We start from the raw sequence: 27,012 nt of genomic DNA, 5'->3' as shown, positions 1-27,012 counted from the left end.
GAAGCTTTCTAAACTCGAAGAAATATGGCTGGGGAACATTTTTTAATTTTTTTAACCATAAAATCTCTGAAGTGAGTAGGGCTGTAAGCCTATTAAACGCTGAGACTGTGAAGACATTGCAAAGAAAAATGCTGCTACACCAAACTCAACAATGCATAGCACAAAATCCCTCCCTGAACTCATATACGGGTAGAAGAGTTGGCAGTTCCAGCTGGCACAATTGGATATCTTAAATGAACATGAGTCAACCAATACAGCCCTGAAGCCACGTCTGCTCAACCGTGCATGAAGTCATCATGAAGAGATTTTATTCCATTCAATCTCAGTGAATTAGCATATGAAATGCTATGCAGAGAAGACCTAGGTGAAATGTTTGTCCTTGGCCTGTATACAGAATGCCAATATGAGTGTCCCTGTCTGGTGAGTTCATGATGAGGAAAGCCTCAGAAATCCCCAGACTTACACTGCATAGGGCAAATATTACCCTCGAAGACAACGCAGCAAAGCTAAGAAAAATACTGTTTCAGATTTCATTTTTGTTCCTGATAATTTCTGCTGCTACTTATGTAACAGTAGAAAAAAGTCCTGAAATTCACCATGCTAAATGTTGTTCAAAAAACATAGAATAGTGGACTGTATATTTCACAATTTAAGAAAATGAGCTACCTTTTTATTTCTGTGCTTTGTCAAAGGATCAAGTGAACAGTTTCAAAATGTGCCCTCCGTTATATCTGCAATCATTTTCTCAGGTTATTTTCCTGATGTGCTGTATTAATCTCACTATGAAGTACAGGCGTATACATCTGGAGTCATTCCATTGCCTAGAATATAGTAACTTAGTCCAGAAGACAACTCATTTCATACATACACTCATTCATACTGAATCAAAATCATAGCGCATCTTCAAGCATTTACGTATTTTGAGTTTCCAAGTTTAAAAACTAAACCAGAAGTAGAGTGAAAATTAACATAACTAAGAAATCTGAAGAGTTTAGCTCAAAAGGTACAAATTTAAATTTTCTTTTCCAGGGAGGCACAACCAGACCCATTGCTGTACTATGCCAGAAAATATATTGCCACCACCCACCGCAGACTTTGAGTGTCTTCCCAGTGAAATGGATGAGCAAGACCAAGGTTTACCAGCCAGCTTCACGTTCTCTCAAGCCAGACTGTAAAACTAGGAGATGGAAGAGGAAATGTTAGTTTTTGAATGCCAGTTTTGCAAAGTAGATGATTCATCCTCTGAACTTGGTTTAAACTAGATTCTTCTCAACAACATGTGTCCCCACGGCCCTGCCCAGCCACGCCAGGGCTTTGTCTGACCCCGCTTCCCCTCATGGGGGCTGACCCTGACCCCCACCCATGGGCCCACGTCCCAGCCCGGCCTCATCTCGTCCCCAGGGAGGTGCCCAGGGCTGGGGCTGCCCCGGTGCCCCAGACTGGGGCTGCCCTGCTCCTGGCCGGGGTGGTGGGACGGGCCGTGGCCGTGCCCTGACCCACCCGAGGAGCCACCTCAGCACAGATTTGCTCAAGAAGTGGCCATTCCCACAGAACAAAATCTAAACCCGGCGGCTGGTGGCAGCAGCAGTGGGTTGTCCCAGCTGCAAACCACCGGGCCTGGCGTGCGGGAAGGGACAGGTGGCACGTGGCCACGATGTGTGACCAGCGACACGCAGCTGGGGGAAGAGCCGGGCACGGAGGAAATCCCTGCCCAAAGGCCACTTCTCCCTCCCCTGCACCTGTGCCAAGCCTGCAGGCTCTCCTAGAAGGGCTGGGTTTGTCCAGGGAAGCCTCTGCCTCTCCCACCCACTGCTTTTACCTCCACAGACACAGGGGAAGTTGGGAAAGGGACACGTCAAAGCGGGAAGGTTCTGGCTGCCAAAGCAGGGCTCTATTTTCCTTCAGTTGCTGCTGCGGCTGCTGAAGAAAGGGGTGTAAAGACCAAGGGCTCTGAGAAAAGGATCCCTGACCTGTGGTGGAGATGCTTGCACTGACACCTCAGGCCATGGGATGGGATACAGAGCCTGAGGACCACTTACTCCTCAAAATCCAGCGCTTCAAGTCTTGCCCCAAACTCACCCTTGCCTCTAGTGCCATAGATGTCACGTGGCTTTATTTTGGCTTCAGTCTTTCTGGTACTGGGCACAGCTTTAACTCTTTTCTTCCTGGGCTCCACAGCTATACAGCACCCTCTCTGCGCCCAGAGTCCTGAGTGCATTAGACATAAGGGCTCTTAGGACACAGCCCTCCTCCACAATGCTGGCGTGGTTTCAGTGGTTACCGATGGCATTAAAAGTGCCATTAAAACCAGTGGTTACGGATGGCAGCCATCCACCTGGGAATACCGTAGCAGCAATACTCCCAGAGGCACTACGGTGGACACGTTCTCCAGGACAGCTGGTGGCTTGGATCTCTTAGAACAGCAGTGCTTCTGCTTTTTGGTCCAGCACGTTCCCCAGCGCAGAGGAGGAGGGTTGCAGGCCACATGGCAAGTCTGTGCTCAGCACAGCTGCACTGCACGTCCATTGAAGTTCCAGTCCCGGGTGCATGAGCTCATTGTGTGTACACCAAACTGGATCAAGGTAATGTAATGGGATTTGGACAACCTGAATTTTACTTGCTAGTTTTGTTACTGACAGCCTTTGTTACCTAGGTCGGATTGATCTTTCTGCATCATTTCATCAGGTAGAAAAATATAGAAAAATAGTGGTTATATTTTCCTACCTTTCTTCTCTGCCTTGTCTATCTGCCCTGTTACGTTCTCCAAGGCAGTGGTTTCCCTTAACTGCATGGCTCTCGTGTCACCTAGTTAATACCGAAGTCTCACTCTGATACTAACATTAGTCATCCCTAGCTAACTCTCAGCTGCCACGGTGGAGGAGAATCATAGAGATGAGGCCTGGCTGTGCTGTAGACATGACTTGTTTTATTGACGTATCCATCTATTCTTGGCCCAAGGTGTTCACGCAACGTGCAGGGTGGACCCCTTCCTTCCACATCAAGAGATGGTACCAGGAAGCGTTGTCCATGACAGCTTACTCAGCCTTAAGCAACACGGGAGATCACGCATGCATATGCCACCTAACGTCATAGCAACGTGAGTAACAGTGCCCCAGGCAATTAGGAGATGGGCTTAGCTGAGGCCAATAGGTACCTATATTAACATCTTCAATATGTTTTATTGTCATTACATTTAGTTGCACACGATCATTATGATATGGATTCTTAGAATATGGTAACAGAGGAACTTCAGCACTGGGAAGTATTAGATAATGTGACTGTACTTGTCCCTCAGATTGAAGTAATACCCTTGACGTGACACTTCATTAGCTTCTCAGGAATTAATCTTGATGTCATTACTCAGCATTCAGCCAGTCTTTCCTCAGGCAAAATGAGCTGCAATGTTGAACTATATAGTAGGCACACTGTACGAGTAAGACTTAAGTAAGGAATGCAAGATTTAGCCTGTTATCTGTAAAGACACAGGTGCCTTTTCTGATTTTTTTTTTTAATCTCATTCACATTTGCAGAAACCAGATGTTTTTTCTGGAGGCTCAGAAGCCAGTTCAGTGTGACTGGAGAGGCATTTACTACTTACGCGCCTGTGATGTACTTACTGTTTTAGACCTAGGTCTAAAAGCTAAATATAACATTACAGATTTGAAAATCATAGGTACAGATGACACAGCCAGAAATATTAGCAACAGGAACGTATCTGAGAATACTCTGTCACACTAATGAGAATGAGAAGGTAAAGACAGAAGGGAAACAATATCCCCAAGGAAGTAGTGTGTTTTAAGTAAAAAGGAGGTTAAAAGTAGACCAAAGGCTCCACGATGGCATAATCAACAGTGAAAGGGTAAAAAGGATGTTTTTGCTTCATGCTTTGAAGGTGGAATAAGAAAGAAATGGATATATGTCATTTAACCCACAGCGTTTTCTTGAGCACTTCACAGTATCAATGCTGTGCTCGAATCCTGATGACAACACAGAAATCATCAGCTCTCCTGTCACTTGCCCAATCTCAGTTGTCTTTTGTGACAAACTCAATAAACTGCACTTTCTCCACCATCTCCCTTTACCATGTAATTTCCCAAAGCCCGATTACATGACTTAACCTTTCATACATCAGGTCTTTTCACATTTGCAGTAGAGTCAAGGAGAACAGCTGTTACTGACCATGCCTAAAAATCGACCAGAGCACCCTCCAGCATGTGGCTATATGAGGACACTTACCAAAATAAACTGTCAACCAGACGACTTGAGGAAGAGTTTACCACAACCTTCCCAGGTATAGGGGTGACCGCGGATGTGCCTTTCACCCTCTGCCCAGAACAGGCAGCCTACTGACAGCATCGAAAAGGTTCCGTGAACTATTTTATTACAAAACAAAATCAAAAAGTGACACTGGAATTATTAAGTCAAACTTGCATTGTGGTTACTTGGAGGTAGTTGGAAGAATAGGGTTTATTAATCTAGTGAAGTTATCCAGATATTCCTTTTGGCCCCAGAGGAATTACAGTAGCCCAGGGAAGGATTTGGCACTAATTTAGCAGACGTTCATGAACGCAGACAGCAAGTTAACTTCACAAAACTGGTTCATAATTTACTATGTGTCCTGAGTCACTTCCTCCTTCACACTCCGTGGGCATCGCACATTACCCGAGTTTTATTACTAACCCACAGGTGAGTAACACGTGACTGCTCACGGCTGTGTCCCAATTTATGAAGAGCCGGTCCTGCGAGTTGAAGTGTTCAACGCTCCCACCAGATTCTGCAGAAGACGGTGCCACTGAAGGCAGCCAGACCTTGGGAGAGGGCGGGGCACAGGGGTAGGAAAATTTCTTAAAGTTAGTGTGAGAGGGCGCAAAATTAAAATTTCTTAAACTTAGTGTGAGAGGGGGGAAAATTAATTTCACCCCAAAGCCTAGCAATGATCTTTTAACATGTTAGAGAAGCAATACAAATATCACGCCAGGATCCTGGACTTTCACTTGGCTGTAAGAAACCAACCAACCAGCCAACCAAAAACCCACAGAAAAAAAAAAACACAACAAAAAAACCCACGCATGCGCAAAGCACCCTCCGCGGCGGGGCGGGGCTCCCCGGCGGGGCGGGGCGAGGCGCGGGGCGGGGCGGGGCGAGGCGCATGGCACTGACGTCAGGTGAGGCGCGCGGGGCGGTGCCCGGAAGCGGAAGCGGGTCGGTGGGCGTTCGGGGTGCGGAAGCGGCGGGCGGAGGCCGCGGTTTCGGTTCTGCGGGCGGCGGGCGGAGGGAGCTCCACCGCCGCAGCCGCGGGCCCACGCTCTTCTCTCCAGTCTCCTTCCCCCTCTCCACCGCTCCGCTATGTCGGGCACCACCGGCAACCTGCAGGTAGAGCGACGCCGGCCCAGCCCGGCGCGGGGCGGAGCCGGCAGGCGGCGGCGGTCGGGGGGCCGCGGGCAGGAGGGGCTGGGGGTGCCCCCGCCGCCGGCGCGGTGTGCTGGGCCGGGCCGGGCCGGGCCTGCGGGCGGGGCGGGGGGACAGGGAGCGCAAACGCCTCCTGCTGGCGGGGCCGGGGACCCCGGCGGGAGGGCCGCGGGCTGCTCTGCCGGCAGGCGCAGCCTTAAGGGGGTGTGGAGGGGACTCGGCAGGTTGATCCCCCCGTCAGCACTGGCCTCTGCCGGCGGCGGGTGCCGAGTCCCCGGGGAGGGGAGGGGGACCTGCCGGGCAGGCGGTCGCACCAGCCCCGTGGGACGCTGGAGCCGCGGGGCCTGATGTCCAGCGGGGAAGCGCTGTTGCCTCTTATGGTCTAGACACATAGCTTGGCTTAGGTTTCTTCTAAGACTACTGACTGTAGGAAATCCTTGCCTGTTCTGTTTTTCTATTTGTGTTAGCCCTCAGCTGGGACAGTATAATCGGTTCTGCAGCTGGTTGGCAAAACAGATCCAGAAATTACCTGTGTTAAAAATATTTTTAACATTTTAACATTAACGTTTAATATCATTTTCTCTGTGGCTGTTTTGAACCATGGTCGTATCTGTAAACTCATTATGACCATTATGTAATGCTTATACTGGCAAAGTTGGGGGAGATATCGCAGAGTTGAGAATAAGAAGGAGGATGAAACCTGTTTAAGCCGACGTTCTTTCTGACGGTGGTGCTCATCACACTATCAAACCATAGCCTGTTAAATACAATTTGTGTCTCGTGGATACTTAGAGCTGGTCATCTATGCTCTAGTTTATACAACTTTCTAATAAATTATTTCCTGTTTGATAGCAGTGCTCTTCATCACAGTAACAGGCTAAGATGCCTGCTAATGTAATGAAGTGCTACACCTGAGAATCTAATACCCAAGTAATAGTCTTCTGGGTATTTACAAAAACAGGGTATACCAAAAACAGTCAATACATGATGTAGACTTTTTTCTATTTCAGAGGAGCAGGGCTGCAACTTGCCCTGTTTTCTCATAGTTCTGTTTTAGCAAGTGGTCTTTGCTACTTATTCTTTGGATTTAGTGTCACATGTATCACTGTCTTTGTTGTACTGGATTCAGGAATCATTGGACTGTTCTGTGGTAACTTAGAACTTTAAGAAGAAAGTAACTTCTTTTGGGGGTTAGATTTTGCTCTTTTGCTGGATTTGAATGGTGCATCGAGGGGCCTAACAGAGCCAGCACAAGGTGAGCAGCAAGGAGGGGGCTGCCCATTCGTACGTAGTAAACTGCTTATCAGCTCATGTCTTCTCCAAAAAGGAAAGACTAAGTTCTGTTCCAAAGAAACAGATGCTTACAGCATTCCTACACTTGCCACAACAGAGCCGTAGAGTCTGCTTTTTGGATCATTGTTTTTAAATAAATTACTCCTTGATTTCGGGTAGATCTGATGAGATGATCTTTGCTTACAAGACAGCAACACAAAGCAATAGAATGAGAGATTTTGTTGTTTCTTCTCTCATGGCTACTGTTTGCTAGCTTTGTTTTGCCTGAAACACATCAGAGTGTCCAGATAGTGGCAAGAGTGTCTGTACTGGAATGTCTAATGAAAACTCCTTGCGGCAGTTGAAGCTCTCCACCTTGCTCCCTGACATTACCATAATCATCATTAGCATGCTAACAATGCTTAGGAAAAGAAATTGACTGAATGTGGAAAAATGGGGGGGGCTATAGAAGATTTAGTTAGTGTTGGTTAACTCTGGCTAACCAACTGCCTTTTTTAAACTTACAGGAACTAGTCGTTCAAACGGACAGTTGTAATTGTCCTGAAGTGGTATAGGCATTCCAAGGAGCAAAGTGTAATAAAAGCTAATAAGCACTTAAGAGCAAAGGAATAACAGTGATACCAACAAATCTACAGGCCAGTGTATGCAATACAATGGCTTAGATCACAGGCAGTTTTATCTGAAATTAGCTCAGCAAACAAATTAAAAATCCATCCATAACTTCTCCTAAAACTGTCCTTGATGCTTATAATTTGGATATGTTTTCTGTCTAGTGGGGTTTTTTCTCCCCACCTACTGGAATGGTAATTAGAATTTCTCACTCGGATATCAAGAGCCTAAATCCTTCCTGAGGAGCCAAACAAATAGTCAGTCTTTGAAGCTGTCTCCCAGCATAGGGTTGGAAAAGTGATAGTGCTAGTTTCAGTGCATTGTAATCACATACTTCCTGTATTGACTCTGCTGTTGACAGGGTTTACTGATGTCATAACTCATAGTTATGGGTCTGTGATGAAAAAACTTAGAATGGATTTCCAAATCTTTCCATAATAAATGCAAGAGATTGGTAAGGAAAACTGCATAGACAAACCAGTAGTAGTTCCAACTGAGTACACAGAAACTTGTTCTTCTCACTTACACTTTTTTGTGTGCTAGTAAATTTCAGCAGTTTGTTAACCACTGTTCATAAAAGGATAGAAATATTGTGTCACGTACAAAGCACCACCTAAGACTTGCAGTCAGTTGCCTTCAACTTTTTGGGGTTGAAGAGCAGAAAAACTGGCCATCAAAAAACAGTCAGAGCAACAGCTTAAAATGTCTCTTTGATCATGCAAAATGCCCTCACGCAGCACTTAATTATTTGCTTGTGTTACAGAAAGCAATAGACCTTGCTAACAAGGCAGCACAAGAAGATAAAGCAGGAAACTATGAGGAAGCCTTCCGCTTGTACCAACACGCTGTGCAGTATTTTATCCATGTTGTTAAATGTAAGTGTAATGTATTGGATGATTGAGTTTAGTAGTCAAATTGCCCAGAGTAATCTCTTATGTTGACATCAGTATTTAAATTTTTACTTTCATCATCAGTTGATAACTTGCTAATTCTAGGTTGACTGAGGTCATATATTTTGCAGCTTTTGCCTTTACTGTATTGTGTGCTTGCTCCATTCTCGTAAGAAATCAGATTACTTTTTACTTGTGTTTTGTTTGGGGTTTTTTTAAGACAGGGAGGCAGGAGTTTGCTGTCTCTCCTCTGGACTTCTGTAGCAATTTTGAGACTGGCCACTGTGCATGAAAAAATGTGACAATAAGTACAGGGATCCCTGTATTTCTGTTGTGCTGAAAACCACGTGATACACAAGAAGTCTTTGTTGTATCTACAGAGCGTTTTTTGCTCTTAACTCATGCCGCTTGCCTTTCTACAACCTCTCTGCTGGGATTTTTTGCTCCTTAATGTCATAGTCTTGCGGTTCATCTTGGCCAACCAAATGTATGAGATGGATTTGTACATTGTAATTTTTCTTCAGTTTCCATATTCTCATAATTATTATTTTATGCCTTTCTTTTCACACTTCTGTGTACCTTTTGCATCATGTCTAGTGTTTGTATGCAGGGAGTGGGCTTTCTTAATGTAGGTACAGCCCTAATCTAAGTGGGCTAAGTGCCCTTAGATCTCCGTGATTTGAAAAAAACCACTATTTTCTTTATAGTCACTTAGGATAATCCGTGTTTATCACTTCCTATCCATTTATATCTTACAGACCTTATCAGAATATCACTTTCTGTTCTTTTAACAATACTGATGTAGTTTTGGAAACTTAACACATAAACCTAACTTAAATTTTGATTGCTGATTTGAAATACTGTAATAGTGACTAAGAGAATAGTGTGGCTGTTGAACCACACCTAACTCTTTCAGATGTTTTATGTAATTTTTTTCTTTATGATGTGAACATCTTTTAAAATTAGCAGGCTATGGAAAAATAAAGTATGTTTCTAAATAAAAATCGCTCAGCACAAGCAGCTTCTTGATGAGCTATTTTAGAAAAGGAGTTGTTAAGACAGTGTATAGCAGCTTGAAAGGCTAACAGAAAAGCTTCCAGTACAACTGTTCTTAATCCTTTACAGTCAAATTTTAAGCCAAAGCAATGGTCAGGTCTATATTTGATTTCTGGTAGATGATGACATCCTTCCTGTCACTTCTTTCCATGGTATAGTGGAAAAATAAGTAGTTGAGGCGTTTGGTTGTGTGGTGAGTCCTGAGAGAGGTATATTGACAAGATATAAAGAAGACAGAGATTTCGTCTTGTTTTCTGATTGATGCACATGTGTTTTGCTGTTAACAAAGCATTGTTTCTCTTCAAACTCTTAGATGAAGCACAGGGTGATAAAGCAAAACAGAGCATTAGAACGAAATGTACAGAATACTTGGACAGAGCAGAAAAGCTGAAAGAATATCTGAAAAAGAGAGAAAAAACTGCACCAAAACCAGTTAAAGAGTCTGGTCCTACTGATGGAAAAGGGTATGTTTTTGGAGAAGGTAAAGCAAAATACTTCCTGAACTCAGCTTATCCTAAAATTTAACTCTTCAAAGATCATTTTAACTAGTGTTTTTGAAATGCTTCAGGTGACTACTAATGCTGAAATACAGTGGGCTAATAAAAGAAAAATAACATGAATTAGCATCACGGGCATTTCTGTGCTTGTTTACTAAAATGCACGAACAGTTGCATAGGAAATTCAGTGAAGAATGGAAGCTGTTTCAGACTAACACAAGCTTATTGGATTTAATGGCAATAAGCCTGATGACCCTTAAAATTTTTCTACATGTAAATACTTGCTGACTAGAAAATAAATTCAGACTGATGATTACTGTGGCCCGAGTTTGAACTGTCTCACACCTGATAAGAGGTGCAAAGCTCTATGTAGGCTGAAGATGGACTGAATCACTCTAATGCCTTGCTGCTGCCTAGTCTCTCTGCTGCTTTACTTTTATTAGATTTGTTTTTCATTTTGCATATTGGAGAGCTGAACAAGCAGAGCCACCTGAACAAGCAGAGCCTCTTGCATTTGCTACTGCCTTTATTGGGATAGGAGAGAGGAACGGTTCAAGATGATACCTTCTGGTGGGATTGCCCTTTTTAGCAGTCCTGAACAGCTAGAGTTGCTCAGTTGTCTCTTGAAACTTCACCTGATTTTCAGTCTCCTTCATTGTCTACTCGTCTCATCAGTTTTAATTTTTGAGCTGTACTGTGTTCTGCTGGTTTATAATAGAAGGAGTTGGTAATATCGCAGAGGCTACATGTATTTTCATGACCTCCACTCCAGTTGTTCACTATCTAGTCTCTTTTTTTCCTTCTTTAACTTCCAGTTTCCTTTGCTCGGACAAGACGAGGGTAGAGTTTCATAGTACTAGATGGAATTGACCAAGTCCTGTTGCAATTCCAGACAGGGGATAAGTGCCAATGTCTACAAATAAACCATTTTAGTGCTTCCATGTTGCTCGATACGAGGGCTTTTGTTTCCTAGAGGCTGCCTCAAAGCATGTAGAAGTGTGTTAAGAGGGCTCAGACCCATAAGAGGAAGTCGAAATGGTGAGGAGAGCGAATTAGAAAGAATGTGGTGTAGAAAAGCAGGAGTGCAATGTTGTAAACTTGGTAGAGATCTGAAAGCGTCTCAAGGTTTCTTTCATTCTTCAGACTGTGGTTTTTCTGCCTTTTGCATTCTGATTTTTATCCTAAGATAGCAGTCTCTTTTACTTTATTTTAACATTTTTTCTTGTTTCCAAATCAGGAATGACAGTGATGGGGAAGGGGAGTCAGAGGATCCTGAAAAAAAGAAGCTACAGAATCAACTTCAAGGTAATTTTGAAGCATCCTTTTCTTTAAATAGGGGTGGCTTCAGTCAAGCAAATTCCTGTATTTTTGCCACCTGAATATTGTGGATTAACTTACTGCCTGTAAGTGGCTCACCTAGTATGTACTCTTCACATACAAAAGCGTAGTCTTTATGGAAGTATGGGTTTGTGTGCCATGAAATTATACAGTGACAATGTTGAAATCTATCTCCTGCACCCTGTGCTTCATGTTAAAATTGTACCATTTATCAGGACAGCATTTTCCAAAGGGAGAAGTTGCAAGATCCCAGGTAGCTATTGGCTAAACTGAATCAGTATTTTTTACTCTTAAGTGCATTAGAGTATTGCCTAGAGGCTAAGGTAACAGACATCATACAAACACTTAGTGTAAGCAGGACCATTTTCACAAAAAAGCTTGTGCTCAGGTTTAGGAGTTGAGAACATGAATTCTTGCTTGTTTATAGTAATGGGCACATTTTCTCATATGCAGTGATGAAGCAGTCCCAGTTGAGTTACATAATAGTTTGGGTTTGTGAACTCAAATGCTGAATACAGTCAGTGATGTAATGTATAGCAGCTACCAGTAGTTTTGTACAAAGTGTAAAAGAGACTTTGTTTGATATTTATTATTCTTTAATGGTGAAGAATTGTTCAGAGCTTCCCTGCCAGAAGGTGTTTGTGGATCTGAAGAAACTTTATTGTTCTCCCCGTATTTTTCAGTGTAACAAAGATCAATTGCATTTACCAGATTTCTGATGCTGTAATTTCAGGAGCTGTTGTATCATATCATGGAAACCGTGCCATGCTTTTTCTACTTCTCTACACATTTATTTAATCCTATGCACAGTTCTATGGAACAGTTTCCTATATTTTAAAATGACAGAAAAATTATGAGCATTGGACTCTTATCCTGTCTCTCACTATAAATATTTAATTTCTTCCCGCATGAATTTGACCTTCAGTTCTTACTTCAAGAAATAGTTTCTTGCACCCACCACTTTTTTGATACTTTCTATAAAATGACAGCATTCTTGCTTACACATTTGATTGCTTGAAAGTCTGAGGTGTGAGATCCTTGGTATCTTTAAACTTAACACAGGAGTCTGTTACTCAGATAACACAATCTCTGTGCAGCCTTCAAATTGCTCATCTTCATTTTGCTTCCCAAAACAGCCACAGAAATTTCCTGTATTTAATTTTGCTGCCTTGTAACTCCTAGCTAACTTTGCCTTACGGAACTTTCCCAAATCTATGGGTATTTATCAAGATTTTAATTGTAATAGCAACTTGGCTTATTGTGGGAGAAGTGACCAGTAACATTCAGACTGGATAGTAGTTGAGGGTCTATTGTCATGTACTCTTGTTTAGAATTTTAAAGGCCTTTTGCACTCCATTGCTTAATCTTCCAGCTATTAATTTACACCTACAAAATTAGGAAGCCCACACACAGATTTGTGTCCTGGTACAGGTGATCTCTTACAGTGCAGTAATTTCAGTTACCATGGTATGTCTGGTGCAGATAACTCTGACATTTCAACTTCGAAATAATCTCCTGTTCCTATCTGAACTGTTACCTGTTCTGCTAATTGTTTTAGTGATGGAGCACATAGTTCTGTTTACTCTAAGAAAAACTGAGATGTAACCAACCTATCAAAAGAATTTAATGCATGGGAAGTGGGTGGTTGAATTAATTCCAGTATATAGATTGCAAGCTAAGACAGTTTGCAATCAACTTTCTGTATAATATTTTTAACATCTTTAACAATATGATGTTGCTTTTGGACTCTAAATTCCAAATTGTTAACAATTGCAATGTTAACAGAAATTATTCATTTCAATCTGATGGAAAAGGAACACAGCAAAAATAAAAATCTCAAAGGAGATACTTCAAGTAAGCAAGTGTTATTTGCTTTATTTGTTAGTCAGTGAGCAGGAGTAAATTTTCAATCCCGTAGAAGAAGAAAAGCCTTGAAGTATTTCATAGCTCTGAAGGCATAAGGTGAAAGTGTCAAGAAAATGCTGGTGAAAGCCAACTGTGAAATTATAGAAAGCCCCTTGTAGAGAAATAGGGCAACTGAAACTTTCGGTGTGTTTGAGTACTTAGATAAGCATTGGGTTGGTTGGCATTTGTTCATCTGAGAAAATTTCTCTTACCCTTTGGATTTGCCTTGGCTAGGATTACAAGATCTAATACTCAGTCACTAGCTCAGATCCAAGTTGCCCCATCTAAAAGTAGTCAAGACAAAATCATTTTTAGCATGTCAGACTAACCAATCTGAAGTCTGAAGAGAAGGCTAAAGGCTCAGTTGGCTAAAATCAAGCTGAACTTGTTGATTGAGCGAGATGAGACTCGGTGATAAACATTGAGAGAACATGGCTAGATTAAAAAGATAACTTCTTCTGCAGTTAGGCAGGCTCCTTATAACCTTTCTGATGCTTTCAGCCCTAGCTCTCAAAACTCTTTACCATTAGATGGTCCAATTGCTTGCTGCACATCTGGAGATACCCAACAAGTTACTTCATCTGCTGGAGAATCTTATAAATCCTGGGCTAGTGCAGCTACATGCAAATTTTTCAGGAAGTACAATGGTGGTTTAGTGAGATCATGGTGCCTGGGTACCTATTAGAGAAGGTGCTCATCTGTGACGACTAAACACACATTTGCTGGTCAGTTATGGACTAGCTTTGACCATTGCAGGACTTCCACTAACTCTCGAGTATTCTGGTTATTTGTGGTTTATTGTGGTAAAACTACATGACGGATTTCTGTAGAAATAACATCCACTTGACTAATAGTATTCAGTGTTTATATCTATCGAGAAATGCCTTGGTTTTATTCAGTATGGACATGGGCATAGATTTCTTAATTCTTTTTTTTTCCAAAATAGAATTTATTGAAGTTGTGAAAAGATATGTGCTTCACTAATTTATACAATCTTTTCTTATAGGAGCAATTGTTATGGAGCGACCAAATGTCAAATGGAGTGATGTTGCTGGCCTTGAAGGTGCTAAAGAAGCACTTAAAGAAGCAGTGATCTTGCCCATTAAATTTCCGCACCTGTTCACAGGTCAGAGTTACAGCATTTATTTGCTACTGGCCAGTCAGGACTGGCACTGGGGTCTAAGAAGAGTGTTATGCCAATGTATCAGAGACCCAAACTGAGCTCTTTAACAGAGAGATTGTGATCCATCTGACAAAATTTTCATGGGTAGATGTGGAAAACTCTGACTAAATTAGAGGGGCTTCATCAGAAAAATAGGTTCAGTCTTTCTACAGTATTTTGAAGACTGCTGGTTTCTCTCTTGCAGGAAAGAGAACACCCTGGAGAGGGATTCTCCTGTTTGGACCACCAGGAACAGGAAAGTCTTATTTAGCAAAAGCTGTCGCAACAGAAGCAAACAACTCTACCTTCTTCTCAGTATCTTCCTCTGACCTTGTCTCAAAGTGGTTAGGTGAAAGTGAAAAGTAAGTTGGAGTTGCCAGAGGTCCAGGAGAACATTGGCAAGAAGAAATTAATATAGAGCTAGTTGCTGTAAAGAAATTGAATTTGAGGGAAGGGTCATGTCTTTTTAAAAACAAACTTCATGTGTTTCTATGCTTCATGCTGCAGTGCCATGTAAAGATATCACGTGCTGCATTTTGTGCTGCTGCAGCTGGACCTCTCTTCAGTGCTCAAGATAGTTTTTAAAACTAGCTCAAAAAGGTTTCGGGAGCACCATGGAGCTCATTCCCCTTCTGAACTCAGCTGTGATTGCACGCTACATCAGTCTGAAGTGTTGGGGTACTCTGCCTCTTGGCATCTCCCCACTCATCTGTCCCAGCAGCTGTGCTGTTAACACGTGGCATTTCTTTGTCCATATGGAGGTGTTTTTTCTTTATCCAGATTTCAGACAAAATCTGGAAGACATAAGAGACTTGTGAAAATAGATTGAAGGAGAGGAGCAGCCATGAAAGAAAATTTCATGGTTCCCCATGCTAACTCGTTGTTTGTTACTATGGGATATGTGAAGAAGACCAAGAAGCCTGAAGTGACATGTTGGCTGCAGTCTAGAAGTGCAGGAATTTGTCTGTCTAGCCTTCCAGTGAAGATTTCCTGAATTAAGAAAAAGCTCTGGGTTTGTTGTACAGAAAGGACTTTCATATGATGATGAGAATACTTGTCAAAACCATGCTTTAATAGTTTGAAGTGTGGGACAACTGAGCAACACTATTTAAAGTTGGTAGGGTGAGAAAGAAAGGCCATTACATAAAGTGTTTGAACTGGGGTTTTTTCCCCCAAAAGCTGGAAACCTTAAGCTGCTTTTCTTCTGTTGCAAAAGGAATAGAGAACTGGAGTCCAGCTTGGCATTTTTTCTGTTTGACTTCATTTGAGACTATTGCCTGAGATTTAGTGCTGGTAATGTGAAGAATTTCCCAGCATGTTCCTATTTATTTTCCTTTTTAACTCAGTAAAATGTGTTAATAAGATATGGCTAGGTTTTTGGGGTTTTTTTTTTTGCAAACCAACTTTTCTTGTCATATAAAAAGTATTTAGTAAAATTGTATAAAGTAAATGTACATGTTATTTCTTATGAAATCTCTAGAGTTAATCTGATTAGGTTACTAATCTTAAATAAGAGAAAGCCATGTTCTTTTGAATCTATCTAGAGTGGTGGTTTTGTGTAGTCCAGGCTGTCTTGTAGAAATGTAAACTGAAAAAGGGCTTTTTCTTGCAAAACCATGCCTGCAGTACTCTAAAATGTTTCACCTCCCCTTTATGCTAGGCTGTCTCACTCAGTATAATGCAGAGTCTTGGAGCTGGAAGAATGTTGTATCTTTGAGTAGCTTTATGTTAATACTTTTGTTTTATCTTTCGCTAAAGGAAGTGACTGTATCATAATCTTAAGTTATGTGTTTTTACTGGTGTAATAATTAAGATAACTGAAGCTGTTTCCTTTTTTAAGATTAGTGAAAAACTTGTTCCAGCTTGCCAGAGAAAACAAACCTTCTATTATCTTCATTGATGAGATAGATTCCCTCTGCGGGTCAAGAAGTGAAAACGAAAGTGAGGCTGCTAGACGGATAAAAACAGAATTTCTAGTCCAGATGCAAGGTAAGTTTACTTGGTTTTCAGAATCAGTCAAAGGAATTAAGACACATATTTTAAGCGTAGCTTGCATGAGAACACTAAAAAGATCTGCAGTTCCACCCTGTTAAATTTTGACGACATTTTGAAACAGTCTCTGTTTATCATCTAAACGGTGAAATGATTTCTGCCTTGATATAGGGGTTGGTGTTGACAATGAAGGAATCTTGGTCTTAGGAGCGACAAACATACCCTGGGTTTTGGATTCTGCTATCAGGAGACGGTATGATGGCATTTTTTTTCATGGTATGAAATTCGCAACTGTTGTGAGGGTTCAGTCTGAGACTACTTGAGGTAGTAATCCAGCTCATGTTTGCAGACATGGCTAATGTTCTACAACTCAATTCCGTGAGATGGACTGAGCCAAACTAATAGCCTCTTGCCCCTTTAAAAAGGTAGGTTGTTCACTTTTACATTAGCCCTGTAGTTTATTTGATTTCTTGGTTAGCTGATTGTGCTTGAGCAAGCAGAAGACTATTCTGCTTCCTTGCTGGTTGGTTTTCTGGTGGGCTTGGAGGGCAAATTACAAAATATGCACCTCAGAAGGGCAAGAGGGGGTAGAGCTTTCCTTTTCAGCTGTTAACAAACTGTTGAATAGCTTGAGATATTTCATGGAAATGTAGCCTTATGTTACAGAGAAACACTATGTTTTTCCACTGGTCAGGCATAATTTGTCATCTTTCAGTGTATGTTTTAACTGCTTCTGTGTAGATAAAGGTCTTCGATGCCTGTATCTGATTAGCTGGATCTTTCTTTGAGCTGCAAGGCAGCAGTGGATAAATATAGCTATGTGACAAGTATGATTATGTTGTGATGAGGACACAGCTTGGATAATGGTCATTTTTGTAGGCTAAAGAAACATTACTTTTTTGTGACTGTCACTGACTTTTATTTATATACTTAATTCAAGCTGGCCATACTTTGACTGGGGGTATGGACCAGGTGACCTCCAGGTGTCGCTTCCAACCTGTATAACTACAGTTTTGTGTGAGACAGATTTAGAGGTGAACGTGTTGCTTAAAATTTCAAGTCATTCTTGAAATTCCAGTTCTGGGGTCCACAGTACAAGACAGACATGGACCTGGTAGAATAGGTCCAAAAGGGGGCCATGAAAACGGATCAGAGGGCTGGAACACCTCTCCTGTGAAGAAAGGCTGAGAGAGCTGGGGTTGTTCAGCCTGGAGAACAGAAGGCTCGAGGGAGACCTTATTGTGGCTTTTCAATATATAAAGGCAGCTTATAAGAAAGATGGAGAGATGGTTTGGGTTTTTTTTTTTTTACCAAGGCCAGTAGTGACAGGACAAGGGGCAACGGTTTTAAACTGAAAGAGGGTAGGTTTAGATTGGACATAAGGAAGAAATATTTTATGATCAGGGCGGTGAGACACTGGAACAGGTTGCCCAGAGAAGTTGTGGATGTCCCATCGTTGGAAGTGTTCAAGGTCAGGTTGGATGGGGCTTTGAGCAACCTGATCTAGTGGAAGATGTCACTGCCCACAGCAAGGGGGTTGGAACTAGATGACCTTTAAAGGTCCCTCCCAACCCAAACCATTCTCTGAAGTGTGAAAGAGTAGCTGTCTAACTCTTGTCCATAAGACTTAAAGGAACTTGTACAACAATGGCAGTAATCAAATTAATTTTTCGTGGATTTGGCCCACTTTGTCATGTATATCAAGTTAACTGTGTTATACAGAATTTGGAGTTGCTCTTATTTTGTTGGTGGGAGGTAATCCCCACTGTGACAACAGATAATTTAGTTGGAGACTGTAGAAAGTGGTTGTGTCAGTTTGTTATCAGGCAGTTCTTTCTTTCAGTGTGAAAACTGTTCAAATATACTTCAACACTTAAAGACATTCTCCCCTCAATTTTTTCTTTTAAAACACAAACTCTGCTGGAGAGAATCTGGAAGAACTTTAGTCTGAAGAGAAGATCTTTGTCATGAAAAGGAGGTAGTGGTTATATTCTGGATGTTAGCTTATGTAGCTACAGTATTATTTATGAGAACAGGTTGTTGAATATTTGCCTTAGATTTTTTCTTTTAAGGTTTATAATACCGAAAACTGCTTCTTTCCAATATTGTTAGGAACAAATAATACAGTTATTTGCATAAGCTTCTTTCCACTGTGCACCTGCATGAGCTAGCATCTGTGGAACATTTTGGTTTTTCTTTTTTAAACCAGGTTTGAGAAGCGTATTTATATTCCTTTACCTGAAGACCATGCCAGGGCTGCAATGTTCAAACTTCACCTTGGTTCAACGCCAAATCTCCTAACGGAATCAGATTATCGAGAGCTTGGAAAGAGAACTCATGGCTATTCTGGTGCAGATATAAGCATCATTGTACGTGATGCACTGATGCAGCCTGTTAGAAAAGTGCAATCAGCTACTCATTTTAAAAAAGTAAGTAGGAATCAAAAATTTTTCGAATTATTTCATCTCTGAGAACTATCTTAATTTGAAGATTCCTTGCAAGTAAAGTGAGTTTGGTTTTGGGTAATACTGCACGCTTATGAATGTCATTTTTTATCGACCAGGGAGAACTTGGGTATTCCCCCTCTTATTTTTCCTTCCCCCATCCCCCCCAGTCCTGCCGTAAGTCTGGTGGAGCTAGTTTCTGGGTATTCATGCTGTGTAATCCAAGCTCTGATGACTCTTCATGACTCTAGGTAGTGTGAAAAGCATTCAGTTTGAAGTTTGACTTAAATGGGAATGTTACAGAGGTGCTCTTTCTCTGGATCAAGTTATGTGGTTCTTCATGTTTTTCTAGCATGTTTAAATAAATATTCTTCATCCACATGGGAACAGGTGGATTATAATTAAGCACTGCTTACTTGGCATATTTTTCAAACTGAAAAATTAAGGTTCTTGTAAAGTTCTGGTAAAAACATTGAATCAATGTTACTTGCGACAGTAGTAAAATGCAAGACAACTGAGCGAGGTCTGTGTTTCATTGTTTGGGCAGCATGCAGCATCTTATGGATGCTGCTGTAATGTGAAAACTAGTTTGCGCTTATTTAAGTGCACTCTAAAGAGATTATTGAAACTATATTGTTTGGCTTATCTTGCAGTTACCTCTACATACTATGTACTGACTTAAGAAACGTTTCTTCTAAATGTTTGGATCTCAAAAACTTTATCTGACAAAGAACCGACTAGAGTTCTTTAGCACCAATCTAAATCCATTAAATCTGGGAATGCTTTTTTCCCCCTGGAGAATTTGCACATATGGATCTTGTTCAAATTAATCAAATTAATTGTTCTCTATAAATTCTTAAGCTCTTAAATTGAAAGAAAAAAAAAGTGTGATAATGTTATCAATGGTTATAAACAGAGTTCCAAATACATAGAACATGTATCGGTTAAATAAAATGATATTTTTCCTGTGTAATGTTTTTTTTTAGAGTAGACCCAGACTAAAAGTATTTTTTGTTTACATTTTTACTGCAAACTTTGATTTTACAGAAATTCATGTGTCTTGGGTGAAGGTGGGTATTCTGGAGAGGTTTTTGCTGCTGTAAAGGGAAGCTTTCATTTTGTTGCTCCTTAAAAGAGTAGGTGTGGGGTTGGATAGGGTAGGAAAAATTTAACATCCTAAGCTGTCAAGAGATACATACTCTGTAACTTGTGTTGGCAGCAGTTCTTGGTCATCTCAGTTAAAATTATAATTTTTTTACCAGTAACTCAGCCTGACATAAAAGGGTTAAGGGCCCTAAACTGAACAGCTACAGTTATTTTGAATTGAAGATAGGCTCTTTTCTTCCATGTAGTTTCTTCCAAGGAACACATTCAGCTTAAGATTCGAAGAGAAAGAAACGCTTAAATCCAATATGGTCCAGAATATGAGAGGACTACGAAGTTTCCAGAGTCTGCATTGAGGAAACCTTTGTCAACTTTGTAGTTATTAAAATAAACCTGCAGCCTGTCATTTTGGTGAGGGGAAAAAAAAAAAACGAAACCCTTTAAAGGGTTTTTGAGGAGCTTTTCCCAGTTTAAGAACAAAATGAGTATTTTGAAATGCTGATTTGGTAAGTTTCTTCTGGGGGCAATTCAGCAGTAAAACTGTATTTGCTTAAAAATAAGCAACCGTTTTGATATATCAAGGATTTTCTAGATGCTTCCTTCGCTTGAGCAGTGATGCCTGAAGTATTTATCCATTGTTGACTTTAAGTGACATTTCTGGCTAAAGGGCTGTTACCTTTTAGCCTTTTCTTCAAATTTGGAAGAATCTGAGGCATGTCTTGGACTACCATGGAGCAATGAAATAACCTCAGTTGTCATAGTTTGCAGAGCAACCCAAAAGCAATTCTTACCTCTTATCTCCTTTTGCCCCCAAAAAAAGGAAGGAAAAAACCCACAACTGCAGTGCTGTGAGGGCTCTGACATAAGCCGAATAATTCCACTTAATCATAAGAATCATAGAATCATTAAGGTTGGAAAAGACCTCCAAGATCATCAAGTCCAACCGTCAACCCAACACTACCATGCCCACTAAACCATGTCCCTTGTGGTGTTAGTACTTTAAGTGGATGCGATTTCCTATTTCTATAAGCAAAATCTTAGCTTTATTAATTGTTTTCATCATAGCAGAAAACTTGCCCCAGTGCTTTCCCCAATTATTACTAATTCACTGTAAACCATTCCTTGCTCTGTGTGATAATACAGGTTTGTCAGAGTGCATTTTGAATGTTACAATCTGTGCTCTTCAGCATGGTGCTTTAAAGGCAGTTTGGAATAGCAAATCTAGTTCTCTGCTGTTAAAAATAGCCACTTAGTATGTTGTCTTTCAATCTTTGCATATGTTTTGAGTTCCTGTGGATGTGTGATGCTTCAGGTAATGATGAAGGCAAATGCAACCGTGGGTCCCAGATAACGTGTTGCAGAAAGGGAACAGACACCTGGTGCGGCTTTTTTGGGTCTGTCCATGTGTCTGGAAAAAAAAGGATGGTTTCTGTTCTCCCACTAGATGGCCCTGTTTTCTACCGAGTGCTGCTGAGGTGGTGTCGGAGAAGGTGCTCAGAACTTTGTAGTGCGGTGTGTCAAAGATTACAAAGCCATCTCTGGCTTCCTGACTTGAGGGGCACTCGAGGATAACTGTTGAGAAGTTTTTAGAAAGCTGTTAACCAGTGATGAATGGACTCCCAAAGTGATGAGGGACTAGGAAGGGTGGTCTTCTCCTCCAACTAGATTTCCCGGCATGTTAGTTTTCCACAGAAATCCTCAAGCTTAGGAGGAAGCAGCTCCTGGGATTTGACCTGATGTGAATATAAGTATCTGGCTACAGCTGCATGTTTTCAAAGTGAATGATGCCAGTACATTTATATAATTTCTCTTTCACAGGACATGTCTTCCCAATGGGTGGGACACCTGTATAAAATCAAGGAATGTTTTTGCTCTAAAGATGCTGTTCAGCTTCTGGTTTTTGTCTTTAAAATTATAATTCCTATAAACTGAGTATTTTCTTATTTTTAGGTAAAAGGACCATCAGTGTCTAATCCAAATACGATGGTAGATTTGTTCACTCCTTGCTCTCCAGGTGATCCTGAAGCCATAGAAATGACATGGATGGAGGTTCCAAGTGATAAATTACTGGAGCCTCAAGTTTCCATGGTAGGTATTCTTTTGTATTGTATTGTATATTCCTGCTTTGCAGAACTCTGAAAAGACTTAAAGGTAAAGACTCTTTTTTCAAATAGTTATGCAAGGCAATTGGATGAGTTGTTTGTTTTCAGAAATGCTGGACATACCGGATAACACTTGAATTCCCAACATACAGCGCTACAGGACAGCATGTTTGTGAAAAAGCCAGCTCTCTATCCCTGATAAGCATTTATTTCTTATTGTTCTTGTTTGCTGACATGCAGCTGCTGTCCTTTCACCTATAGACAGCATCTGGCTCTTCCATTGTTCTTTAACTTGTCTTTTATTCATTTAAAATCTTTGGAATCCCTGCCACATGATGTGCTTCCTTTCCATCGCTCTGTAGCATTAATATTGATACTGGGAAATGGAAAATTATGTTCAGTGTAAATTGAGAAGTGATGTGCTGTAGGTAAATATTGCCTGTGAAATAAATGCAAGCATAAACAATAAAATGTAAAAAAGATGGTGGATGTAATGGTAGTTTTGGTTAGATTTCATCACAGGTGATACAGCTCTGTCAGCTGTTTTCTTTTTGCATGCTTTGGTCTAAGGAATAAAATATGTCACTTTAAGACAAATTGAAATTTTAGTTCACTGTTGAAAAAAAAAAAATTGCTGGACACTCATTTGGTATTTTTCCCCAAGAGCAACAGAAGAAGATTCTGAATTTAAGCACAATGTTTGAGGGAAGGACTTGATAACAAATCTGAGCTGCTGTCAGTTCTTGTGTGCAAATAGTCCTCTAATGAATGAAAGCAAGCAGTGTATTTCATGGGAATCACAAACTTCTAAAACAGTAGGCACTGCTTTGTAAATACAACTGTCACTATATTTCAAAAAATAATTTTCTGTGTATATTTGCATACTGAGGAAGCACAAAAGGTTGTATGCAGGTGTAGGCCTGCCCTAAAACTTATGCCTGCATGGTCTAAGCGGATTTTTAATCAGTCTTTCCTGGAATTAAACATAACAATTCCTTGTGTGCTCCTAATGGTACCTGGGCTCTGATGCACTGTAGTTGCATAGACATTGTTTCAGTGTCCAAAATCAGTTCTTGTCCTTAAAAAGATCAGGCTTTAATTCTTTCTAAGCAGGATATCTCTAGTCTGATGAGACAAATTTCAAGTCTAGAAAATCGTGATGTTAACTTTTGGTTTTACCCAAAATTGTATAGTAATATGAGGCATCTACTTTTTTCAGTTCCCTTTGGCTAGGACTTGATTAGTTTTCCCGCCCCTTTTTATTCATAGGGTGTTTTAACTGCCGCTTTCAAATTCATAGACCTGTGATTTTTCTGAACTCCATTTTCCAGTATCTAAATATTTATCTAGGAAATTGACTGAATTGAAGAGACGGAAATTACCAGTCATGAACAGTAAAACTTTGCTAGAGATGAATCACAAACCACTGTTCTATATTGTTGGACTATCAAGAGTACATGGGAACATCTGCTTATTTTCCACTTTACACTGCTGTAGATAAAGATGGGTTGAAAATAGTAACTGACAAAAAAAAAGAAAGTTCAGTTCTTTTCAGTAAAAAGAGATGAATAAAACTTGAATGGATGAGTGGCTTAAATCTAAACCTGAGATTCTGGTTTCATTATTAGAAAACTCACTGTCAGTTGTCTGTCTTCACAGGGTTAAATGCTGCCCCTGTGCAGAAATGTTTAGGCTTACTTAAAGTTTTGTGTAAATAGGAGCTCCTATGGTCATCTTGTTTTAATGGGCTTTTTAATGCATATTTGTCTTGGCAACAGGATTGTTAGCAATGGTACTATACTTGTTCCTGAAAACACTTGTTTTCTGTTTTTTTTTCTGACAGGCTGATATGCTCAGGTCGCTAGGTAGCACAAAACCAACAGTTAATGAACAGGACCTGGAGAAGTTAAAGAAGTTTACAGAAGACTTTGGTCAGGAAGGCTAAACCAAAGATACATGTGGAGCATTAGAACTTTTTTTGCTTTCTTAAGTATTCTTGTGTCTTTATTGATGGCACTTCAAATAAATGCCAATAAAATCACTCCTTTCTTACTTTGCAGAAGGAATAGAAGATACCTTTGCAAAGACCCTTAAGCTTTTGTATTGTATTGTTTTCCTCAGATGTCTATTAAATGTCTTCTATTGAAAAATAATATGAAAATACAATTTTAGGGTGAGGCAGCGAAGTGATGTGGTAAAGTCTATTAAATACTAGAAAACTTTAAATGATTAGTTCAATTTTAGTTATTATATTAGACCTGGGTACAAGTGAGTTTTAAACTCCCAGTAGGCTCAAAAAACCCTTTTTTGAGGGGTGGAAGACAACATAATTGTTGAGTGTTTTCAGTATCAGTCAATCAGCCTACATATTAATTGCTATCATTTCATTTAGAAAAATGCAACAAAATTTGCTAATTAAGCATACTGCAAGTGTGGGTTTGCTATTAAAGTAAGAAAGAAAACACTTGTGAGGATAAGACTACGTGGGCCAGTACTTTGTTTAAATACTGTTGGAACTGGTATTTGGCTTTTTCTGCTACGCTGCGTTAAAATTTTGCCTTAATGGCAAGCTGTTGTTTTTAACTTTACTAGCTGATACACACGTCACTATGCAATTTAGTAAAAGTTTGTTAAATGCAAGTATCTTGGAAGGTTTTTTGCTGGCTGTTCTTGTTTTTTCAAAATTTGGATTTACTTTCTACCAGGAGTTTGACTAAAGTTAGAAAAAAGCATTAGTAATATCCTGTAAGATTCCACATGTCAAGGCTGGCAAGGTATAGGTAGTCTTTGGAGAACGTATGGGAGTATTTTGGGAAATAGCGTACTTTCACGTGTGAGGAGAGTATAACAGATGTTTTAGCCACAGACTTTTAATTGATAAATTAACTCAGAACCCTACTGGTAACTATTGCATATAGGTTACATCAGTTTAGTGCTTAAACTTTGAGAGAAGGCTGGCACTTTAGTACAGAAGTAGCACTTCCATTGATCTTTTTCTGAAGAACTACAAATTGAGATGTGCCTGAATGTAACTTACAACACTACAGTGTCAGCATTGAGTTTGTGCCTTGTAAGTTTGCACTGGCTGTAGATACGAAACATCATTAGGATACCTAGAATGCTCTGTATTCCATTATCGTTGTATAACTCTATCCTGCATATGCTTTGTTTAACTTGCATTAAAAGAAATTTGCACATTTGTTGTGTGTATGTTGTATGTACATATACACATATATGATCATCTTTGGATGGGGTTTGGTTTTCTTTATGTACATATTTTGTGTACTTTATAAATCATAGGATGGGTGAAATTCGCTGTACTTAAATGAAGTAAAAAGGTTATAGTACAACATCAGCTATGTTCTTTGAGTATTTCTTCAATGTTATGTTCAAGAATTTACTGCCTGATTTTTTTAGACAGTGGTTTGTATATTTAACAGCTAAACAAAATTTAGTTAAAAATTCTTTGATCTGCAAGGTGCTGAGATTTTGTTTACTAACATGATGAAACATGAAATCATTTAGTTACACGCAGCTTTACCTTTGTCTTACGTTGGAACATGTAAATGTGAATCAGTAGACTGCAAATCTTTTTGTGGACCTTTGTGGGGGCAGGGGGGGGCAGGAATTCCAGTGTAGGTGCAGGCAACTATGGTTAGTAAACTTAATCCTAGTTGCAACAGAATTGCTTTTTCTTAGTTGCCTCTTGTGAACTCTTTAGAAGTGAGCCACATACTGCCAGGACTCTCACTCAGAGGTTTGAAGCTACTATCCGAAATACTTGTCTCTTGACCTTTTTAAAATGAGAGTCCTTACTGCAATCTTAAAATTCTCAGGAACTTTTTTTTTGTGGTAGGCTGATTTGTCCTATGGGTTTCCATAATCTTAACTGTGTAATCCCTTATCTTTAATGTAGAAGAAAAGTATACTGTATGTTTTAAATTTACATCTTGCTGCTTGCTCAGTTGTGGGATGACATCTGTAACAGCATTAATGTTTGATGTTTAAAGTTGTTTTTAGAAATATATTCCAAATAAACATTGCTGCTTAGAATTGCAGCTACAAGGACAACTTTTTGGTTTGTTACCTTTGTAAAATGGGAATAAATTAATATATATCACAGACCTTCCTAGCTGAGTTATCCCAGAATAGATGATAGCCAAATGGGGAGGAGGGGGGAAGTGCAAAATCACTTTTTAGTTTTCAGTGTAATCAAAAATACATTTAAAAATTTATGAAAGATCATATTTGCTTTACATAATCAAAACCTCTGTAAATATCGGATAAATTAGTTGTGCATTTTTCATAAGGTCTGATGTATGACTCATCTTTGGCTAGTTAGCTTACAAATTTTTTTCCCTGACTTCTGGTGTTACTGCTTACTTTGACTGCAATATGAAAAAATGTCATTTTCTTTCCTTCCTGTGGGTAAAATAGTTTTTCAATTAAATCAGTTGTATATGTGCTTGTTGTGTTTTTCACAGATGGTTTCTTCACATTGACATTAAACTTAGGATTTCCTGTCACTTGTGGTGTACATCTCAATGCATATACTCATAGGGTTAGAAAAGCTCAGTAAATTAACTTCTTGTATTTTTTCCCATGTTGCCTGACTGACCTCAAATTTCAGTCATCTTTCTTTCCCCATTTACCTGTTGGCTTTGTTTTGCCATTCTCTAGCACAACAAGAACGTACAAACCTCCTTTAAGTTTTTTGTTTGATTGGTTTTGTTTTTCAAATTATCTGCTGCTCTTCGAATATGCTTTTGTTTTAATTAGTAGAGCAGAACACATGTAGCTGAGGCAGACACTCTTGAATCAGCTTTTGTTCATGCTCCTGTCTGCCAGGGGTGTCTGATCATAATTTTGCCTTTTTGTCAACTGAAGCAAAAAAGCTGCTGTATGTTCTCTGGTCAGACATTTTGATCTACTTTTTGTATTTATTTAGTCTTCTTCCTAATAATATATTCTTTACATTTCTAAATGTATTTTTTCATGTTATTTCTGAAGATTATCTTGACAGGAAGCTTTCTAATAGTTCTGAATTCATTGAAATATGCAGGAACACCTTTGTTTTGCTGATTACTCTTTCCTTCCTCCAGAATGACGAGCTTGTTTCATGATTGGCTTCCATACATGTTTTTGGTCTTAACCAGATTCATCCTAGTAATCATGGTTGACTTAAAGCCATTCCTGTAACTTACATAAACT

The 27,012-nt window shown here is 40.0% G+C and overlaps 1 protein-coding gene across 7 annotated transcripts; it reads left to right on the top strand.

The window, feature by feature from the left end:
- Positions 1-5,134: 5,134 nt before the first annotated feature.
- VPS4B (vacuolar protein sorting 4 homolog B) lies at positions 5,135-25,872 on the top strand. 7 transcript variants are annotated; one of them, XM_075142549.1, is made up of 11 exons: positions 5,174-5,373; positions 8,075-8,186; positions 9,571-9,721; positions 10,992-11,059; positions 14,004-14,123; positions 14,365-14,521; positions 16,000-16,148; positions 16,323-16,404; positions 18,361-18,580; positions 21,650-21,787; positions 23,645-25,872. In XM_075142549.1, the coding sequence occupies exons 1-11, from the start codon at positions 5,347-5,349 to the stop codon at positions 23,744-23,746; spliced, it is 1,326 nt and encodes a 441-aa protein (XP_074998650.1). In that variant the 5' UTR covers positions 5,174-5,346; the 3' UTR covers positions 23,747-25,872. The 7 variants fall into 7 exon arrangements, 6 of the variants coding, with proteins under 6 accessions (XP_074998652.1, XP_074998651.1, XP_074998650.1 ...); XR_012672452.1 differs by lacking the exon at positions 23,645-25,872 and adding an exon at positions 19,948-20,205 and having other exon boundaries at positions 5,188-5,373; positions 21,650-21,724; XM_075142548.1 differs by lacking the exon at positions 23,645-25,872 and adding an exon at positions 21,910-23,612 and having other exon boundaries at positions 5,188-5,373.
- The last annotated feature ends 1,140 nt before the right edge of the window (positions 25,873-27,012 follow it).

This window comes from Calonectris borealis, chromosome 2 (assembly GCF_964195595.1).
Source record: "Calonectris borealis chromosome 2, bCalBor7.hap1.2, whole genome shotgun sequence".
NCBI classification, from domain to species: Eukaryota; Metazoa; Chordata; class Aves; order Procellariiformes; family Procellariidae; genus Calonectris; species Calonectris borealis.
The sequence above is the reverse complement of the archived record's forward strand: the minus strand, read 5'-3'. Positions and strand labels throughout refer to the sequence as shown.

What these genes read in the sequence shown, in the direction of transcription:
- VPS4B (XM_075142548.1), top strand. Translation starts at nt 5,347, where the DNA reads ATGTCGGGCACCACCGGCAACCTGCAG. An exon ending in TGGTTAGGTGAAAGTGAAAA is followed by an intron (nt 14,522 to 15,999) that starts GTAAGTTGGAGT and finishes TCCTTTTTTAAG; the next exon opens with ATTAGTGAAAAACTTGTTCC. An exon ending in CAGCTACTCATTTTAAAAAA is followed by an intron (nt 18,581 to 21,649) that starts GTAAGTAGGAAT and finishes TCTTATTTTTAG; the next exon opens with GTAAAAGGACCATCAGTGTC.